Source organism: Berkeleyomyces rouxiae (assembly GCF_048999995.1).
Source record: "Berkeleyomyces rouxiae strain 22BRR77 chromosome Unknown BrBRR77_ptg000004l, whole genome shotgun sequence".
In the NCBI taxonomy this organism is placed as follows: domain Eukaryota; kingdom Fungi; phylum Ascomycota; class Sordariomycetes; order Microascales; family Ceratocystidaceae; genus Berkeleyomyces; species Berkeleyomyces rouxiae.
Window position 1 is genome coordinate 52212 of NW_027396494.1, and position 17730 is coordinate 69941.

A 17730-nucleotide genomic window follows, 5' to 3' on the forward strand; every position below is an offset into this window, starting at 1 on the left:
CACACAATCACACTTGGACCAGGCGTCACCAAACAACCAAACGCAAGAAGAGAAAAAAATATATATTCAGGCGCATCTTCAGGACGTGCAGGCTCACGCACGCACACTTTCAAGGGAGACAGGACTCAAATACAAACGGCATCGCCGCTCAAAGGGAGACCAAAAGAAATAACAAAAAGAATAAGGATGAGGATAAAACCAAGGCAGCCATCGCGTCCCCTCCCCTTTTTTTCTCTCTTTCTTTCTAGCACCAGACAACCGCCCCACCAGACCTATGTGTGTGCCTACATAGTTGCTTGTGCAAGTAGCTAGCACTGGTTATTAGCTAGTTACATGCATAATGAGCTCTGAGCCAATTGTTTTCGTTACTTATATGCATCGTTCCGTACCTTGTGTTGAAACTCAAACTTTCAAACAAAACAAAAGAGAAATCCATGTCCAACTAAGCAACTAACCATGCTACTCATCCCAATCATGATCCTCACTCAACTTCTTCCAAAACCCTCTTGCTGTTATATAGAAGCTGGCCAAACACAAAACCCCTCCCCCCTAAACTTCCTCCCTTTAGGTTTAGTTTCCCTGTCTGGCGGAGCGAAGATTGCCCAGGAGCTGTCTCCTTTGGTCTTCACATGCACATACATACAAATGTTCCTTCCCAGACTCGCTTAACTGCGGTTCCTCTCCATCTCTCATTGGCTCAAAGTCAACAAGCCTGTCCTGTGTGTCTATGTTTGCTGATATTGAGAGAAAAAAAGAAAAAAAAAAAAAAGAAAAAAAAAGCCCACATCATGGTTACGAAGAACTCACTGAATAAAACCAAAGTCCTCTATACATACACACATGGGAATATAATCATTTGTGTAGTACCGGTTCCAAATGGCACAATGTATGTATCTACATACATACACATACAAGTAACCATGTTACTATGCAATGATTTTGTCACATCACCGGCCTTTTTTTTCTTGCCCAAGTAGCTACAAGTAGTTACATACAAGTGAACATAATGCTCATTCTGTAGAGAATGAACAGCTTCATCCAAGAGCTACTCCATGTAATGTGCTTGTCTACTGTGCGAGTTACGCTACGTACTGTTGTGAGACTCATCAGCTGGCATTGGCTTTTGTCTCCAGCCCTCGTGCTCCAAGCTCATGCCCCAATATCCAATATATTTCCATGACACGTATCTCAAGGCAAGACATGGCGTGTCCTTCAAGACTTCTTTCAAGACAGTCCAAGACGCTTACTGCGGCTGTGATGCCGAAGAAAAATGGTGATTGACATGGATTCCCGATGCTTTAGTTGCACGCGCAAAGTGCCAGGCAAAGAAATAGGGTTCTGAGCACGTGAACAAATCCAAGGGTTAACACGATTATCTACTCAGAAGCACCGTTACATCAGCTCAGCATTGACACATAGTTGCATGTAACTATGTACTTTTCCCTATTTACAATATGGACAACTACAATCAAGAGATAGACTAGGCTGCCCCTCACAAATGGCCTTCCGTGAATCCGACCATATCTATGAGGTTTTTTTGCCGTCCCTTTTTTTTCTTGAGTAAATGGTTTCCTCGTGCCATTAAGTTTACTTCTAATCAAACTATTTACTCTCTAATTTTGAGAGCTTTTATATCAAAGCCAAACGATGCTCTACACGCAAGTTCATATTCTCTGCGTTGTAATATACCTTCGTGCTTATTCGCCGTAGACTAGATGCTGTCTGAAACAAGAAACACATTCGTACTACATACTGTCCTGCATATGTACTTCTACAAGGAGACATAGTTAGTCCTTCTATCTGTATGGATGTACAGATGTACATACATACATACATAACTACATAGCTAGTTACTAGGTGACTAACTTGCAATAGCGGGCAGTTGACCAGTGGCCTTTGCCAAGCTGACTTTAAGCAATAGTTGAGGAGTGTGGCTGTTCTTGGCAGTTGTCTTTCCACACTCCCGCGGCCCTTTTTGATTTGGGAGGCTTGCGTTCTTGGTTGATCTTTCGTCTTCCCTCTTATATTCTTGCCATATGTTCATACCTTTCCCATTCTTCCCTCGAAACAAATAAACCGTGCCAAATAGCTACCAACGACGCCACCACTTTTCATTCTTTTGATACTTTTTAGCTCTAATTGATAACTTGACCAAGATCTAACCTTCATTTCCACAAGCATGCCCTCCACGCGCAAGAGAAAACAGGACGAGGAGGATGAAGAGAACGAAGAGCTCTTGTCACTTCCCGAAGATGGTTCTGAAGAGGAAGAGGAAGAGGAGTAAGTTCCAGTTCCCCGATAGTCATATGCTGCGCATTGTTAGAACGCAGGATACAAAACACTGCATCTGCCAAATGCGCAGGCGCACCTTTGGCAATGCGTTATTTTGGTCGCGATGGTGGGCTGAAAGACGAAAGCTCGTGTCTGCCGAACAGTTCACAGCTGAATACAGAATTACGATGTACTGGCATCCGTAGCGCGCAATGAGATCACCTTGCGGCTAGCGTTCAAGAGGATGTCCATTTGGATGTACTTATATGACATGAATATTTATGCATTAGGACTGATACTTTACTCTTTTATTTCTAGATTCAACGATGAAGAAGACGACGACTTTGATGATGACGATGACGACGAGGATCAGTATGAGGACGGTGACGATGACGAAGGAGAAGGCAAAGAAGATGAGTTAAAAGACGATCTGATTGAGACGACGAAAGGCAAGCTTCGCATTGTTAGCCATGTAAACTTGGTTATCCATACTAATAGATGGAAACAAACAGGAGATGGTCCTTCCGAGGAAGCTGAAGGCAAGTGTTATACTCCAAACCTAGACCTTTCTTAAGATATACTAACAGACAAAAATGAACAGGAGCTAATCCCCCCGTCAAGAAACGAAAGATTGCGGCTGCTGATGATGGTAGTGGGAAGGGTGAGAAAAGCGAAGACAAGCATGATGGAGTTGACGACAAGGACAAGGCCCAAGTTGAGCGGGAAGATGCACCTGAAGAGGGTACTATCGATAGTGCCAGCGTCAAGAATAAAGATGGAAGCATTGTCATTGCTGGAGATGAAGAGGAGGCCACTGAGGCCAAACCGCATGTTATAGTTGGTGTCCATGGCGAGCACCAGTAACGGCCTATGACGTCCATGGTTCTCCCCCTCTCTCTCTATCGGACTTTGAACCTTTTTTCTGCGTCATTGTAGTTGAGTTCCAATTTTGTGACAGGCTAATTGACGGGGCTGACCTGTCTTCAACTAGTTACCACATTTAACTTATTCTTGTAGAGGGACGAGGTCGAATGGAGTATTAGATAGACAAGACATATATCTATATGTGTGTATGTATAGCATAGCATAAATTTGGATGGCAAATGATGAATTCAGCTGTTAAATTCGTTTCCTAGACTCTAGGGAATGTGTTCCGAGTCCTGTCCCATAGAAATGTACGTGGTAGATTAGGAACAAGTCCGATTTAGCTCGGGCAAAGCATCCAACAGAGGAACTAAACTCCGGAAGACTGCATGTTAATATTCACCTCGAAGGAGCATGAGTACCTTATTACCAAGTGTATGTATGTACAAATGGCCACGTATATGGATCCCAAGTATAGTGACTCATGTTCCACATAGCGGGCGGGATAGACGCCTTGCCCCCAAGGCATTTTAACAGCCCCGAACGAAGCTGGCCGAAGTAATGTGATCCTGCAGAAGCCCATAACAAAAGACCATTGCACGGGTGTGTAATAGTACTGGTACATACATTTTCATGAAAAGAGTGTGTACCCAGGTCTGCATACTGCGAGTACTCCGTTAATGCTGTCTACAAGCTGCATATGTATAACTACCCACTTAGCTCTCTGTGTGGATTTGACCAGGTTTTCTCGGGGCTAAGTTGGACCAATCGGTGAACACGAGCAATGCAAGATCAGAAGAGCGAGAAGGGGGACGAAGGACGAGGGACGAGGGCGTGGCTAGCCAGAAAAGCGACCGAGAGTGCTCAACAGGCTCCCCGCACCTCACCACGGCGCAACAAGTATCTATGCACACAGATGAGTTGAAGCTTGGCCATTGCAGTGTGTAGCTATGTATGTATATAGCCAGACGTCCATATAGTTGAATTAATCTGCAACCACATCTTGACAAACTTGGCATCTTGTCTTGGCACGCATCTGAATGATCTTCTCGGGCTTCTAGTGCCGCTGTCAGAAAAGCTTGGCTTTCAAAAGAATGCTTCGAAAAGTCTTGGCAACGCCATTTTCTCCATGTATATGGAGTGAACTTCCTGACCATGAAGCATTGCTCTCTGGAAAAATGGGAAAATAGTAGGCGAAGCGAGGGACAGAAAAAAAAAGAAGGGGAAAGGGGGAGTCCAGTAGAAGGGAGAAAAGAAAATAGGGGGGGGGGGGGGGTGTGAAGATACGCAAATTTCAGAGTATTTACACTTGTGCCTTGGGATGAATGTATGGACTTGTGTCTTTTTGTGCCCGCCCAGGTAGTGACTAGAACCTAGAATTAGCTAGAATTATTACACCCCTGCCGTACTAATGGGCTAGGGGCCGGCCCAAACTGCTAGATCTTCACAAGCGAGTGAGAAGAAATGTACGAACTTACGCAATCACAGATTTGGAGTCTTGAACTGTAAAGCCACGGTAGGAACATAGACAAGACACCATGCTTTGGCGAGACGTAGATACCAGTCTCCATGTATGTAGCTACATACATGTAACTGTGTATGTATGTACATTCAAAGGGTTGCCTCATGTATCAAAGAGGTGCAGCACAGCACTACTTCAAACGAAAGTCATGACAGGAGACATGCGCCAGTAGTCGACGTGGACAGGGTCATATCATTGTTGATAGACTGTAGGGTGTTGAGTGCCCATTACCAGCTAGCTGAGTTTATGACTGAGGGCCCAAAGATATAACGAGGCTTCTACATCTATAACACCGGTGCGAGCAGTCTGTAACAGGCGGTGTAACACGCTGGTGTGGGGTGATTGTCCGGTGGCAAAGACGTATATACAAGGAGAGCGGGACAGAAGCCAGGGAACAGGCCGGGCGGGAGCGCCTGTGCAAGTACATAAGTAGCAGGGAGGAGGGTGGAGGTGAGCAGGACAAGGACAAAGGGAAAGGGCAAATCTGGAACATTCGATGAAAGAAAAGGCGACTGAGGTCTCAGTATGAGTGAATTTCTATCCATCTTGCCTTTATGATAGACGTGAGGGTAGGAGCGGAATTCGGCACGTCCAAAGCCCCATTTGCAGCCAACTATAGTTAACAATCTAGTTATGCGACTACGACTACGTTGTCTTTTGTCCGTGGTCTCAGTGGCCTAGAGATTCTCATTGTCTTGAATCTCACAAACACTCCGTCGTGCATCCTATAGCATGGCAAAAAAAGCTTGGCATAGCCTGGAAGGCCAACAACGTGATGTTTTGGCTCTGTTGAACACTGGGGAAAAAGCTAAATGCATCTTGGCAACAATTCCATCCTTGCATATCAGCAAAAAAGATCAGCAAGTCCAAGGCTGCTAAGATCCGTGAGGAACCTGTTGTCTCGGGGCGGTTTTTTTGGGGGTTTTTTTTTTTGTTTTTTCTGGGGCCGTGGGTTGAAAAGCCGTTCCCTCCCTCCCCCCTGGGACCCCTTTTGCCAAGAGAAACAAGAAGGCCAAGCTTTTTTGTCTCTGGATGCTAAGACTCTTACCGACGATCATAGTACTTGCGAAAGAGTGACGTTTGGGGGCGTTTACAACGACCGGTCCTAGATATCAGAATATTGGGCACCTTCAGAATAGAAAGTTGTGGCCATCTTTAAGTGTATGTGGTTCTCTACAGACGTAGAAACGCGGACTTTTTGCGCCGGAGTTGAGCCCGTCGCTTGGCTGTGCATGCATAAAAGTTTTGACGATTGATTTGTAAACACTGCTTCCTTCCCCATGGCCAAGGACATGGACGGGGGCCGATTGCAATGTTGGGGGCCTTCATTGGCGGGCTCTAGATATTCGACCGATTTCGTCCTTACTCCTGCCGTGTCAAGCCACGTATGTGTGTCCGTCTATGAAGTGAATTGTTCAAGTATTCTCCCCCACGGAGAGTTTGATCCCCCGTCTCTTTTACATTCACCAACTACCCCTTCCATGCATTGACCTGTAGGCCGTGCTTTGTGCTTTGGAGATATGACGTTGATCCAAGTACTCGTATATTTTTCGGATTATGGCAGTTGCTCAGGATTGTCCTATTGGCCTGCACCTCGCGGTTGAAGGAAACAGTAGTTGCCTGGAGAAAACCTCGAGTTTAGTCGTAATTGCCTACAAATAGTAGGGCGGTGCGGCGCTAGCGCATCGCTCCAAAAGAAGTTGCATAGCTGTATTTCTTTTTTTTTTTTCCAATTTTCCTTTTTTTTTCCAATTTTTTCTCTCTCCTTTTGACTTACTTCACACCTTTCTATCTTGGTGCTTCGGCGATGAATGGCCCGACTGACTGCCATGTGTTGAAACAGATGCGAGAAAGGGTTGTCTCCCCCCCCCTAGGCCTAGGATACACTACATCTGAGCGATGGAGGGTGTGATCAGGCAAAGGTCCGAGCGAGCGAAAAGCCAAGACCAATTAGAGTCGTGCAGGAACAGCCTAGGACGCCGACGACTCTTGTTTCGTGTCTCTGTAACTAGCTTCTTGGTCAAACCCCGTCCCGATGAAGTCAGCGCTACCACATGTAACTACATATAACCAAGTGTACACAAAGCCATATTTACATACAAAATGTATAGACAGGCAGTCTGAGGCTTACCTGTAACAGCACCACCTCTTCCAAATCACCAAACAAGCTTCCACAAGTACTTGTTTACTTGTAGTGAGATGCTATGCCATGCCATGGGCTAAATGGAGCCTTAGTAGTAAGCCGCTGGCTGCTATATCCAGGCATCAAGCGTAAGATTCCCCACGTCGCCATCAGCTGGAAGCTCGAAGCTGAGAGCTACACGTAACACTGAATCACAAGAAGCCTTGGCCTTGGGTTCCGTCATGTTCTTTTGTGCATTTTCTTGCTGTTCTTTTGCAGGATCCACGAAAAAAAAAAGATCCCAAGAATACCGACAGACGAAATAAACAACAACTCGCACCCCCCTCCTCCTCTCTTCTCTCTCTCTCCCCCCTCCCCTTCCACCTCGTCATGGCTCTTGTCTGGGCCAAAGCAGGCAGTGCTTAGAAAACCAAACCCATTTTCCTCCTGCCGGCTCTTCCAGACCAATGATGCATCCTTGTGGTCGCTGGACATTTACACTTGTTTTTCGCCCGTTTTATTGAACTCTCTCCTCTGATTCTCTCTTTGGCCGTCGTCTACACCTCTCGCTTTCATTATCTCACCCCTCTCCCCGGTCTGTTATGCCCCCCCCCCCTTCTCAACACAAAATTCCCACTTTCATTCAGGAATACCTCTTTCGCTGGCTGGGCTTTCTTTCCATATTAATGTCCTCGGGTCCTTTCCTTCTTCATTTTCTTAGAACACTATCTCTTCCCTTCTTCATCTTCGCCACCATACTCAGATCTCTCTTCTACTCCTCCCGAGCGTCTCCCTCATCGTTTAGGTGCCAATATTTTAAATATACTTTTTGACTTCGCTCGCTGTCTTTTCAACTTCTACCCTGGTACAGGTCACAGAGGCGCTGGGCTGCCAAGACTTTCCGGAACATCATACCGTCTTGGCGAACACCTCCATATTAATTTGCAACTGGCTGTGAACTTTGCAAAAAAAAAAAGTCAAGACAAATCACCAACAACAAGCAAGCCGTACTACTTTCGCCCTGTTTATAATGGTTTGTTCCAAGTCTTAGCAACTTCATCTCTTTCAACTGTCAACGGACCTGATATCTAACATGTAACTACTGGCCTTCTAGAATCCCCACCACCCTCATGCCTCTGACGGCACCAGCTTCGACCCCTTCCTCAATGGCGCCTACAATCCAATCGAGGACCCTGCCTATTTCTCCAGCATCGGCATCTCTTCTAGTGGCGCCTACCCCGGAATCGCCAGCCAGCCGCCTTACACCATGGCCAGTCCCGTACCAGATAACCGCATGTTCCTCGGCCTCAACCAAGTCTCGCAAACAGGTCTCGCTCCCACCCTCAACCCCCTTGAGATCAACAGAGCCACGGGGCCTATGAGCGCCACCCCTACCAGCGGTAGCCACAGCACAAGCTGGGATCCCCGTTCAGCTACTGCCGGACCTGGATATTCCCAAACCCCCTCCGGATACCGTATGTCTCCTACGTCTGAAGCTAGCAGCACTGGACGGTCGCCCGTGCCAACGCAGTATAGCTTGTATGGCTCTGGCTCACACGGTTCCTCTTACACAGAATCTTTAACCCCCTTTCCAACACACTCCCTCGCCCACGGGCCTGTAGCGGGCGTCGATCAAGGGTCTGGCCATGCCGCTGATCTTCGGAAGCGCCAAAACGACTCGGCCCTGGCTGCCGAGGAGAAGAAACGTAATGCGGCCCAACTACGTACCGCATCACGAGCCCCCAAGAAGCAGAAGACGCCCACTAGACGTGACAGTGAAAGCTTGGAAGAATCCCGCGCCCGCGAAGCCCACAACCAGGTAGAGCAACAGTATCGTCATCGCCTCAACTCTCACTTTGAGAGATTACTGGCGACCATTCCCATGTCCGAATATCACGGTGAGGATGGCATGCTTGCAGACGAAGAGGCCGGTTCGCCCGGCCGCCGAGCAGCAGCCAGAGCCGGCATCGAAAAGAGGATCAGCAAAGCAGAGGTTCTTGAAATGGGACGCACATGGATTGAGAAGCTGACCAAGGAGTGTGCTGAGCTACGGAGTGAAGTTGAGGAACTTCGCGCAGAAAACAAAAAGCTCAAGGGCGCCAGAGGGATGGCAGGTCCTATGGAATGGAGTGACATGAAGCGAGAGTGGGAGCCTTGATGGCACAGCACTTTACGTCTTCATTGCCTGTCTTCTTTGTCTTTTGTTGGTCCCGGATCGGTGATCCAGCGCCCGGCGTTCCGAGTGGTCCTTTTGCAATGGTGAAGAGAAACTGGTTTGGTAGGACGGAACGGAGGTCTATCACATGTCCTGCTTACATAGTTACTAGTTCGCGTTTCTAGTTTGGCGTTATGGGGGGATCAAGGCTATTAGAGACTATGGAACTTTTTTGGGTTGGTTCTTTTTTCTGGTTTTTTTTTCTTTAGCTTGTTCTGGTTTGTTTGCATGGGAATAAGTTTAGTTATACCATGAGCTAACTACTCAATATTTATCAATCGTTCTGGAAAAAGTAAAGTGAAATGCTTCATATAGAGGTATCCGGATCACGATGTTATTGTTAGGGTTAAGTGGCATAGGGGTTGTTGAACGTGACGGAAGGAGGAGATCGAATCGAACGCTCTGTTGGTGTATTATTTCTTTTTTCCTCCTACTCCTCAGCTGGTAAACGGGAAAGGAATTCCTCAGCCCCCCCTCCCTTTCAAAAACACTGTTTGTCACTTTCTTACTTCAAAACCGTCCCGACTTTGGCTGTGATCTCTCGGCACAAGCGGCCCCCTCCGCGTTGCATTGCTTGAAGCGGGTAGCGGTTAAGTTGGTTGAAGCGCTGCCCGGTTAGCGGTAAATACTGCCCTGTCGCTATTGAGTTGAAGCGGTATCCTGCTCATCTGCTTTGGTACATGGCGGATTGAATACAGGAATTTTAGGTGAAACCGGAGCCACGAAGATGTCAACTAGCTAGTTAGTCAATAGTTGGCTAGTTCTAGCTACCTGAAGCTCGTTGCCAGCAATTGCCAAGGGTTCTATGGCAACTAAGCCATCTACTATGCACTATGTATTAGTATTAGGTACCTCTGCTGTACGTACCAATGTACTATGTACCCATGGACACTATAGTAGCCCTCTGATTGATGCGCTTAACCTGCTGCATACAGTTCAACACCGACACCAACACTGTACGCTTCTGCTTTTGCTTTCGCCCTTCAACCTCGAGGAAGCCAAGCTTACCGGCTAGGTTTCCCGTTCCTCTCAAAGCCCTCACAGCACATACACACAAATTGGCTAGCTGGCTAGCTACCTTTATTGCTCTTCTTTTTTCGTCCTTCGAGCTAGTCACAAGACCCACAGTCTAAAGAAGTGTGGGCATTCTTACAGGTGCGGAAGTGGAGGGAACCAAACCAGATGCTAGCGGAACGCAACAAGAAAGAGCTTGAAGCTGCTACCAACCAAGCCGCAGGTCAAAAGAATGACAACGTGGTATAGAGGGGGTAGGTGACTATGGCTCCATAAAGAAACGCAGGAACAAGAGGTGCAGAAGTATACGTATACATAGCTAGTCATGTAGTTGTGTACATACACACATATATAAAGTTCGACTCCGTCACCCCGAGAATAGCCTCCTTCTCTCTACTTCTATTGCTGCACATCATCTCTTTTTCTCTCCATCTCCAGCTTCTTTCCATAATACCATCCACCCCACATTCCCCCCACTACGACCGTCACAACCACCATCACCCCCCTTATTCATTAGCTTGTCGATCCGTTAAAATGGTTAACTTTACCGAGTATGACAGCCTTCCCACTGACGAAAACCCACATCGTTCATTGACTAACACATTATTTCTTCCGCATGCAGAAAGGTCTTTACCCTCAACACTGGCGAAAAGATGCCGGCTCTGGGCCTGGGCACTTGGCAATCCAAGCCCAACGAAGTCCGCCACGCCGTCAAAGCTGCCCTGGATGCCGGGTACCGCCACATAGACACCGCTCTGGCATACGGCAACGAAAAGGAAGTTGGCGATGGCATCAAAGATTCAGGCGTCCCTCGTGACCAAATCTGGCTGACCACCAAGCTGGACAACCCGTGGCACAAGCGGGTGGCCGAGGGCATCGAGTCATCACTCAAGAGCTTGGGCACTAATTATGTTGATCTATACTTGATGCACTGGCCCTGCAGCAGTGATCCGGATGACATGAGCAAGGTGTTTAGCGACTGGGATTACGTTGACACTTGGCGCGAGATGCAGAAGTTGGTCGGGACTGGCAAGGTGCGCAACATTGGAGTATCCAACTTTGGAATCCAGCATCTGGAGCGTCTCCTCAATGACCCCCAAACTACAGTACGTCAATTCCCCGCAATGTTGGTAGCGTAGCTGGTGTTGTGTACTGACAGTCTCCTAGGTCGTTCCCGCTGTGAACCAGATTGAGCTACATCCTGGTAACCCTTCGCCCAAGCTCGTCGAATACTGCCGCTCCAAGGGCATCCACCCAACCGCCTACTCTTGCCTGGGCAGCACCAACTCTCCCTTGTACACCAACGCTACCCTCATGAAGATTGCCGACTCCAAGAACCATACTATTCAGCAGGTTCTGCTAATGTGGGGTCTCCAGAAGGACTGGAGCGTGATTCCCAAGTCGGTGTCTGCCCGTCGCATCCAGGGCAATAGAGAAGTAGATGGCTGGAGCTTGAGCGATGATGAAATAAAGACCATTGACGACATCACTGACCGCTTCAAGGTGTGCGGAGATTCATGGATTCCCATCCGGGTGTTCTTTGGCGACGATGAGTAATGCTGCCACTATATGATGGACTTGACAGGGTAAGATTCATCTTCAAATAGTGTTCACAACAGATAGTTTGGTTATCCATAGTTATGCACTCTGTAGTTAATAAGTCTTTGACAAATCTCTGAACACGACTAAGATAATTATGAAAGAGCTAAAGGGGTCGTCATTAAAAAAAAACTCATATCTTGCCACAACTTCAAAAACTCCTGACTTCCAACACTATCGCCAACTCATTAGAAAATAAAATTATAACTAGCCAAATATCACTCGCGCAGCGATATCAAGAGTTGGTCCGAAGTTCACGACTGGGGTTTTGCCTGGACCCTTGCTCATAACCGTTTCTACAATCTACAACTTTGCAGTTGTTTCCATCTCTACTAATACCTCAGAAATCGACTGCCGAATCTTATCGGCAAGTTTCTCAGCGTCCGCTTCATCAAGCTCCTCTCTAGTGCCCCGACCGAACATGGTGAAGCTCTCGCTGAAGCGCCCGCTCTGCCGAATCTCTGGGCGTGGTATAAGATGGAAATGGATATGGGGGACCACCTGTGCCGCTGCCGCGCCATTATTCTGCACTACATTCCAGTCATAAACTCCTAGCGCCTTGGTGAGCGCACGCGACAAAAGGAGGAGATGGCGGCCCAGTTCTGCAGCCTCGGACGGCGTCGCGTTTGTAAACTTCTCACGGTGGTTGCGCGGCGATAGCAAAATATGACCCTGGGCTAGCGGCATGATGTCCAGGAATGCCACGACGGAAGGCGTTGAAAGAACAACAAAGGCATTGGGGGAGATTTTGGTGCTGGACAAGATGTCAGAATCGGCCGGCGGTGGTGAGCGCGGGTCATAGGGCGGATAACTGGAAACGATGCGACAGAAAGGACATGGCGAGAATGTGTCGAGAGTCATTTGGAAGATATGGGGGGGGTATAAAGAAACGGAGCTGAATGAGAAGCGCTGATGATACCGAGACTAAGGCTGTAGGTAGGCTAGCCAAGAACTCCGACTGCAACTGAGAAGTGAAAGGCTGTGTGAATATTGATAAAATAGTCAAAAATGAATCTTACCATGCACAGAAACTACATAAATTGCCGAGCTTAAGCAGATCAAAGTCTGATGTGATCAAGAATGCGACCAACAACATTCATGTGAATGCGACTTCCTCACCGCTTTCGATTCTGCCATCTCTAACTAGTGCTAGCTTAATAATTCTGCCTTATCCCTTGCTCACCGCCTTCAAAGTTTCTTTCCGCCATTCGCATTTTGGTATTTCAGCTTTCATCGCCGCTCTACTGAATCACAATACTCCGGTTTTCCCCCAACGCCCACGCCTCCTCATAAGCAGCCAATATTCCTCAATCTGCCGTATTGGATACATTCGACAACTCGCGCTCATCGCTATTCCTACGCTACACTTGCCTGACCCAACATGTCCTCTCGCGAACAATATCAGATCCCCTCCGGGTCAGGCGCCGCTGTTGGCTCTGGCTCGACAAAGTTTGAAGGCCCCGTCAAGCTGAACTACATTTGCGGCGACTGCGGTCTGAACTCGACCCAGCATCAGACGGTGCCGTTTCTGCGTTGCAAAGAGTGCGGCTGTCGTATTCTTTACAAGCCTCGCACCAAGCGGTACGTCGATTTACCCTTTGGCTTCTCCGACAACGTGGCTGAGAGTCAAAACTAACTTTTATACAGCATGGTCCAATTTGAGGCTCGGTAATTCCCCGGCTTATGGTGCCAGGGCGTAGAGTATCTTGGTCATAAACATCGTTATCCAACAAGCGACGCAACTAGGCGGTCTCGTCAGGAAAGCGAGAAGGACGAGGATGGGTTGATTGACGGTTTAGTCACTGGAGTTTACGGCGTGTTTTTATGCTACAGTACCATCTCTTTTTACTGTACGAATCTTGCTTTATGTTGAATATACCACTGTCTGTCTTCATTTTGTCATGCCAATGGTCACAATACTAATGAGAAAAAGAATAACGAGAATGATAACTGACTCCCACTTCTCCGTGTTTCTACTACATTGTTGCTTCACCTGAATCATTTGCAGCTTCATGACTTGTTCCTTCTATGACGTTCTTGTTAATACAAGACTAATGTTTAGTGTAGAGGTATTTGGCAAAACTGCCATCTGCCATGATGGAATCCTTTTCGGCTTCTCCGGCAGCTTCATATCTGGCCTGCAAGCCTTCTCTCTCTGTCTCATCATCATCGGCATATTCATCCGAGTCGATATCATGGTCTTCGATTTCTTCTTCGGCCCGTTCCATAATGTCCTTGGAGGGTTGGGCTTTGGCACCCTTGGTGTCCATGTGCATGCCCTTCATCATTTTTTCAAGCTCTTTCTGTCTGGCCTTTTCCTTTTCGGAATCTCTAGCTGCGCGTTTCCGCTCGAGTTCAGACTGGTAGTCCCGTTCAAATTCATTTGCCTTGACTTCAACGGCGGCAAAGAACTCTTCCATGCCGGTGCCTAGACGAGAGCTAACACCGACAACACTCAAGTGGGCATAAAACTCTTCTAAAACCAGACTCATGCTGTTCAGCAGGCTTCCCATGTAGCCTGAGCCGCCGTTGCCATAAGCCTCGCCAGCAAGAACATCACGTTCCTCATCTTCACGTAGAGCAGCCTGGAAGGCCTCATAGTCAGTCATCCATTCAGTGGCAAAGGAGGCATCCTTGACGTCGGTCTTGTTGAAGACCAAAATCATTGGCAGCTTTGTCTTGTACAATATCGAGCACGCGTAAAGCATGTTAGACATGAAAGTGCTTGTGGACGAAGTGCGGGGGGTGTCAATGACATAGGCGATGACAGTTGGGAATGACGAGGCAAGGGACTCGAGAATAATAGATCCCGAGGCGGACCAAACAAAGACCTCAATTTGGCCAGCTACAAAAAGTAGATGTTAGAAGGTTAAGGAGACCTTCAGCTGCGTTCAAAAGACTTACGGGTATCAATAAGAATGTGTTCCATGGGCTTGGACTGTTTTGAAGCAACGCTGGAGCTTCCCTCCTCCTTGTCCCCGTCGACCTTTGTAGACTGCTTAATATCATCTGTCTTTTCAGTTTCGCTTTCACTGTTATCGCTAGGCATCGCCCTTTTTTCAAGCAAATGGAGCACCTGATCAATCTTGGTCGCAAACAAGTTCAACGATGTAATGATGCCACCGTTAGGACCCAGATTGTACTGCTTCATGACCTCTTCATAGTTGACGGAGTCGCGAATATCGATGTTACTTTCAAACGGGACATTGAGAACTGCGGGATCGAGGTTGATGACATAGGGAGGAGACTCTTTTCCGTGAAGATATGAGTTTATTCGGCGCATAAAAGTTGTTTTTCCAGAGCCTGGGGTGCAACGACGTCAGTCCATGGTTCTGAGCTTCAATTTCAGGAAGCACATTCAAGGGATTAAATACCAGCCATTCCAACGCAGACAACTGCGACTGGACGCTTGGACTTCGGGTCCGTAGTGTTAGACATCTTCAAGTAGTACAGTCGGTTTATTCGAAGTGAGGGTGGACGAAGTGGTAATAAACAAAAAGAAGTTCTCTTGTATCAGAAAGAAAAAAAAATCGATTTGCACAATTACGTACACTTTTTTTTCCCTTCAGGCTACGTCATTTTCAAGGCTGCACAAGTAGCGATACAGTTAGGGTTGTAAAATCAAGACTTATCGAGGGTTAGTTTTGCCTGGTGTTGAATGCATATTAAGCGGTAATCTGCCGTCACAAAAGTGTTAGTGCATTATTCCCTGTCGTCTTACTATGAACAAATCTATTGTCAAACTTCGTACTCTTGGCGAGTGGATGCATCTTTTTACCAAACACTTCAACCTTCGACACGATACTCCCTCCTCCCTGAAGATCCACACTAACAATGGACGACGATCTAGCTGGCTTTGAAAAAAACCTCGCGGCCGAGAAGGAACAACGCGACCGCGAAGCTGAGCGCGCCAAACGCCGACACCATGAAAGCAAGCGCCGGCATCACCACTCTGGAGAAGGCAGCAGCCGAACTCACGAATCAAGTAGCTCCAGACATCGCCGCCAAGATCACGACAGTCAAGAGAAAAGTAGAAGCAAGAGAGAAAGAAGAGATAGAGACAACACAGACAGACATCGGGATCGCAGCTGTAGACACGAGTCATCGCGACACCATGATAGCAGCCACCGGAATCGCGATCGCGATCGCGACCGCTCGCGCTCGCGTGACCAAGACCGCCACCGTCACAAGAGATCGCGCTACCCCGATGAAAAGCAAGAAACCAACAACTTTCACGAACAAGAGAAGCGCTCTTCTAACTCGTCTCCCCGAGCCGACCTTGAACCGTTAGATGCTACCAGCGCTTCTGCCCATAAAGTCACCCGTGATTCTTGGATGACTGCCCCTTCTTCTATCGATATAGACTATGTCCATCGTGCTCTAGAAAAAGTAACTCTCCCTCCTCCAGCCGAGAAAACAGCACCCCGAGAACTTCATAAACGAGAGCTCAACCAAGAACTCAACACTCTCGCCCCGCCTGCTGCCGACTCCGAATCGGATTTTGAGCCAGAAAGCGAGATAACAATCAATTATACATTTGGCGATGAAGGTTCTAAGTGGCGCATGGTCAAGCTTGAGGCTGTATACCGTGCTGCAAAGGAGGATTCTCGATCTATCGATGAAGTTGCACTTGAGCGTTATGGCAGCCTACAGGAGTTTGACATTGCAAGAGAGGAACAAAATGAAATGGGAAAACGCCGCCTATATGGTGCTGGATATGAAATCAAGAATGCACCAGACGGGAGTTTACACTCGGAACGTTTGAAAAACGCGCCGAAAACCAAGAACGATCTGGCTGGTCAAGAACCACCTATCCTGCTCCGCAGCGGAATCCGAATGCCCGCTAAACAGGAGGCTCTCGCATCAGTCGAACCAACGACTACATTTTCGGGCATTAACCAAACGACCCTGAACCGTATGCGAGCCACCATGATGAAGGCCAAGCTTCGCAAAGCCCCTAATGCAGCCAAGCTGGAGGAAGAGTACAACGCTGCTGCGGCAGCCTTTGCTGAAAATCACTTGGCTTCGGAAGCTCCCAAGAATGTTGTCTTGGGTGCCATGGAAAGCCGCCTTCTTGCCGGAGCTAGAGGAGAAGTTAAGTCTGTCGATACGAAGCGGGGTAAGGAACGAGGGACGGTCGTTGAAAACACTGAAATGTCAATTGAGGACATGGTTCGCGAAGAACGTCGAACTCGTGGCGCTGTAGGAGGCGAGGCTATGAGAATGGCTGAGCGAATTGCAAAGGACAGCAAGTTTGACGCTGACCTTGATTACATGGAAGAAAACGCGGTCAAGCTTGCCCAGCGCGTGCACAAGAGTGAGATTAACCTGAAGAACACTGCCGTGCACGAGTTTCAAAAAGTGCAGCGGATTCTCGATACTTGCCCGCTTTGCGAGCATGAAGACTCGGAACGACCGCCAATGGCTCCCGTTGTTGCTCTCGCAACGCGGGTCTACCTCACGCTGGCTCCTGATCCGGCCATAGCCCAAGATGCGACCGTCATTGTCCCACGCATCCACCACACGAACCTCTTGGAATGCGACGACGACGAGTGGGAGGAGATACGAAACTTCATGAAGTCTCTGACCCGCATGTACCACGGCCAGGGACGTGATGTGGTCTTTTACGAAAATGCTGCTGCTCCGCACCGCCGCCCACATGCTGCCATGGTCGCCGTGCCGATTCCATATGAAGACGGCGCCATGGTGCCGGCATACTTCCGTGAAGCCTTTGTTTCAGCTGACGAGGAATGGTCACAGCATAAAAAGGTAATTGATACGGGCAAGGCCGCACGGGAGGGACTCGGACGCTCAGCATTCCGCAAAACTATTGCCAAGGAGGCGCCGTATTTCCACGCGTGGTTTACCTTGGACGGCGGTCTGGGTCACATTATTGAAAACTCTGACAAGTGGCCGCGCGGCGATCTTTTTGCGCGCGAAGTTCTGGGTGGCATGATGGATGTGGCTCCAGATGTCCAAAAGAAACAGGGCCGCTGGCATCGAAATGACAATCGTGTGGGTGGATTCAAGGACAAGTGGCGAAAGTTTGACTGGACCCGGGTATTTGAGGAGACCGCCGGTGATGATGATGAAAGTCTTTATTAACCTGTCTACTCGCGAGGG

The 17730-nt window shown here is 48.1% G+C and overlaps 7 protein-coding genes across 7 annotated transcripts; 5 read left to right on the forward strand and 2 right to left on the reverse strand.

The window, feature by feature from the left end:
* Window positions 1-2179: 2179 nt before the first annotated feature.
* On the forward strand, window positions 2180-3135 carry BROUX77_004199 (uncharacterized protein; the record flags this gene model as incomplete). Its single annotated transcript, XM_073748936.1, has 3 exons — window positions 2180-2280; window positions 2590-2743; window positions 2893-3135. 3 exons carry the CDS (start codon window positions 2180-2182, stop codon window positions 3133-3135), a joined length of 498 nt encoding a protein of 165 aa, XP_073604656.1.
* Window positions 3136-7809: 4674 nt separating this feature from the next.
* BROUX77_004200 (uncharacterized protein) lies at window positions 7810-8937 on the forward strand (the record flags this gene model as incomplete). Its single annotated transcript, XM_073748937.1, has 2 exons — window positions 7810-7812; window positions 7894-8937. 2 exons carry the CDS (start codon window positions 7810-7812, stop codon window positions 8935-8937), a joined length of 1047 nt encoding a protein of 348 aa, XP_073604657.1.
* Window positions 8938-10542: 1605 nt separating this feature from the next.
* BROUX77_004201 (uncharacterized protein) lies at window positions 10543-11565 on the forward strand (the record flags this gene model as incomplete). The annotated part of the gene is made up of 3 exons (XM_073748938.1): window positions 10543-10559; window positions 10631-11114; window positions 11176-11565. The coding sequence occupies 3 exons, from the start codon at window positions 10543-10545 to the stop codon at window positions 11563-11565; spliced, it is 891 nt and encodes a 296-aa protein (XP_073604658.1).
* A 345-nt stretch (window positions 11566-11910) lies between these two features.
* Window positions 11911-12468, reverse strand: BROUX77_004202 (uncharacterized protein; the record flags this gene model as incomplete). The annotated part of the gene is made up of 1 exon (XM_073748939.1): window positions 11911-12468. One exon carries the CDS (start codon window positions 12466-12468, stop codon window positions 11911-11913), a length of 558 nt encoding a protein of 185 aa, XP_073604659.1.
* A 520-nt stretch (window positions 12469-12988) lies between these two features.
* BROUX77_004203 (uncharacterized protein) lies at window positions 12989-13279 on the forward strand (the record flags this gene model as incomplete). Its single annotated transcript, XM_073748940.1, has 2 exons — window positions 12989-13188; window positions 13255-13279. 2 exons carry the CDS (start codon window positions 12989-12991, stop codon window positions 13277-13279), a joined length of 225 nt encoding a protein of 74 aa, XP_073604660.1.
* Window positions 13280-13658: 379 nt separating this feature from the next.
* On the reverse strand, window positions 13659-15045 carry BROUX77_004204 (uncharacterized protein; the record flags this gene model as incomplete). The annotated part of the gene is made up of 3 exons (XM_073748941.1): window positions 13659-14452; window positions 14512-14910; window positions 14982-15045. The coding sequence occupies 3 exons, from the start codon at window positions 15043-15045 to the stop codon at window positions 13659-13661; spliced, it is 1257 nt and encodes a 418-aa protein (XP_073604661.1).
* A 396-nt stretch (window positions 15046-15441) lies between these two features.
* On the forward strand, window positions 15442-17712 carry BROUX77_004205 (uncharacterized protein; the record flags this gene model as incomplete). The annotated part of the gene is made up of 1 exon (XM_073748942.1): window positions 15442-17712. One exon carries the CDS (start codon window positions 15442-15444, stop codon window positions 17710-17712), a length of 2271 nt encoding a protein of 756 aa, XP_073604662.1.
* Window positions 17713-17730: the final 18 nt, after the last annotated feature.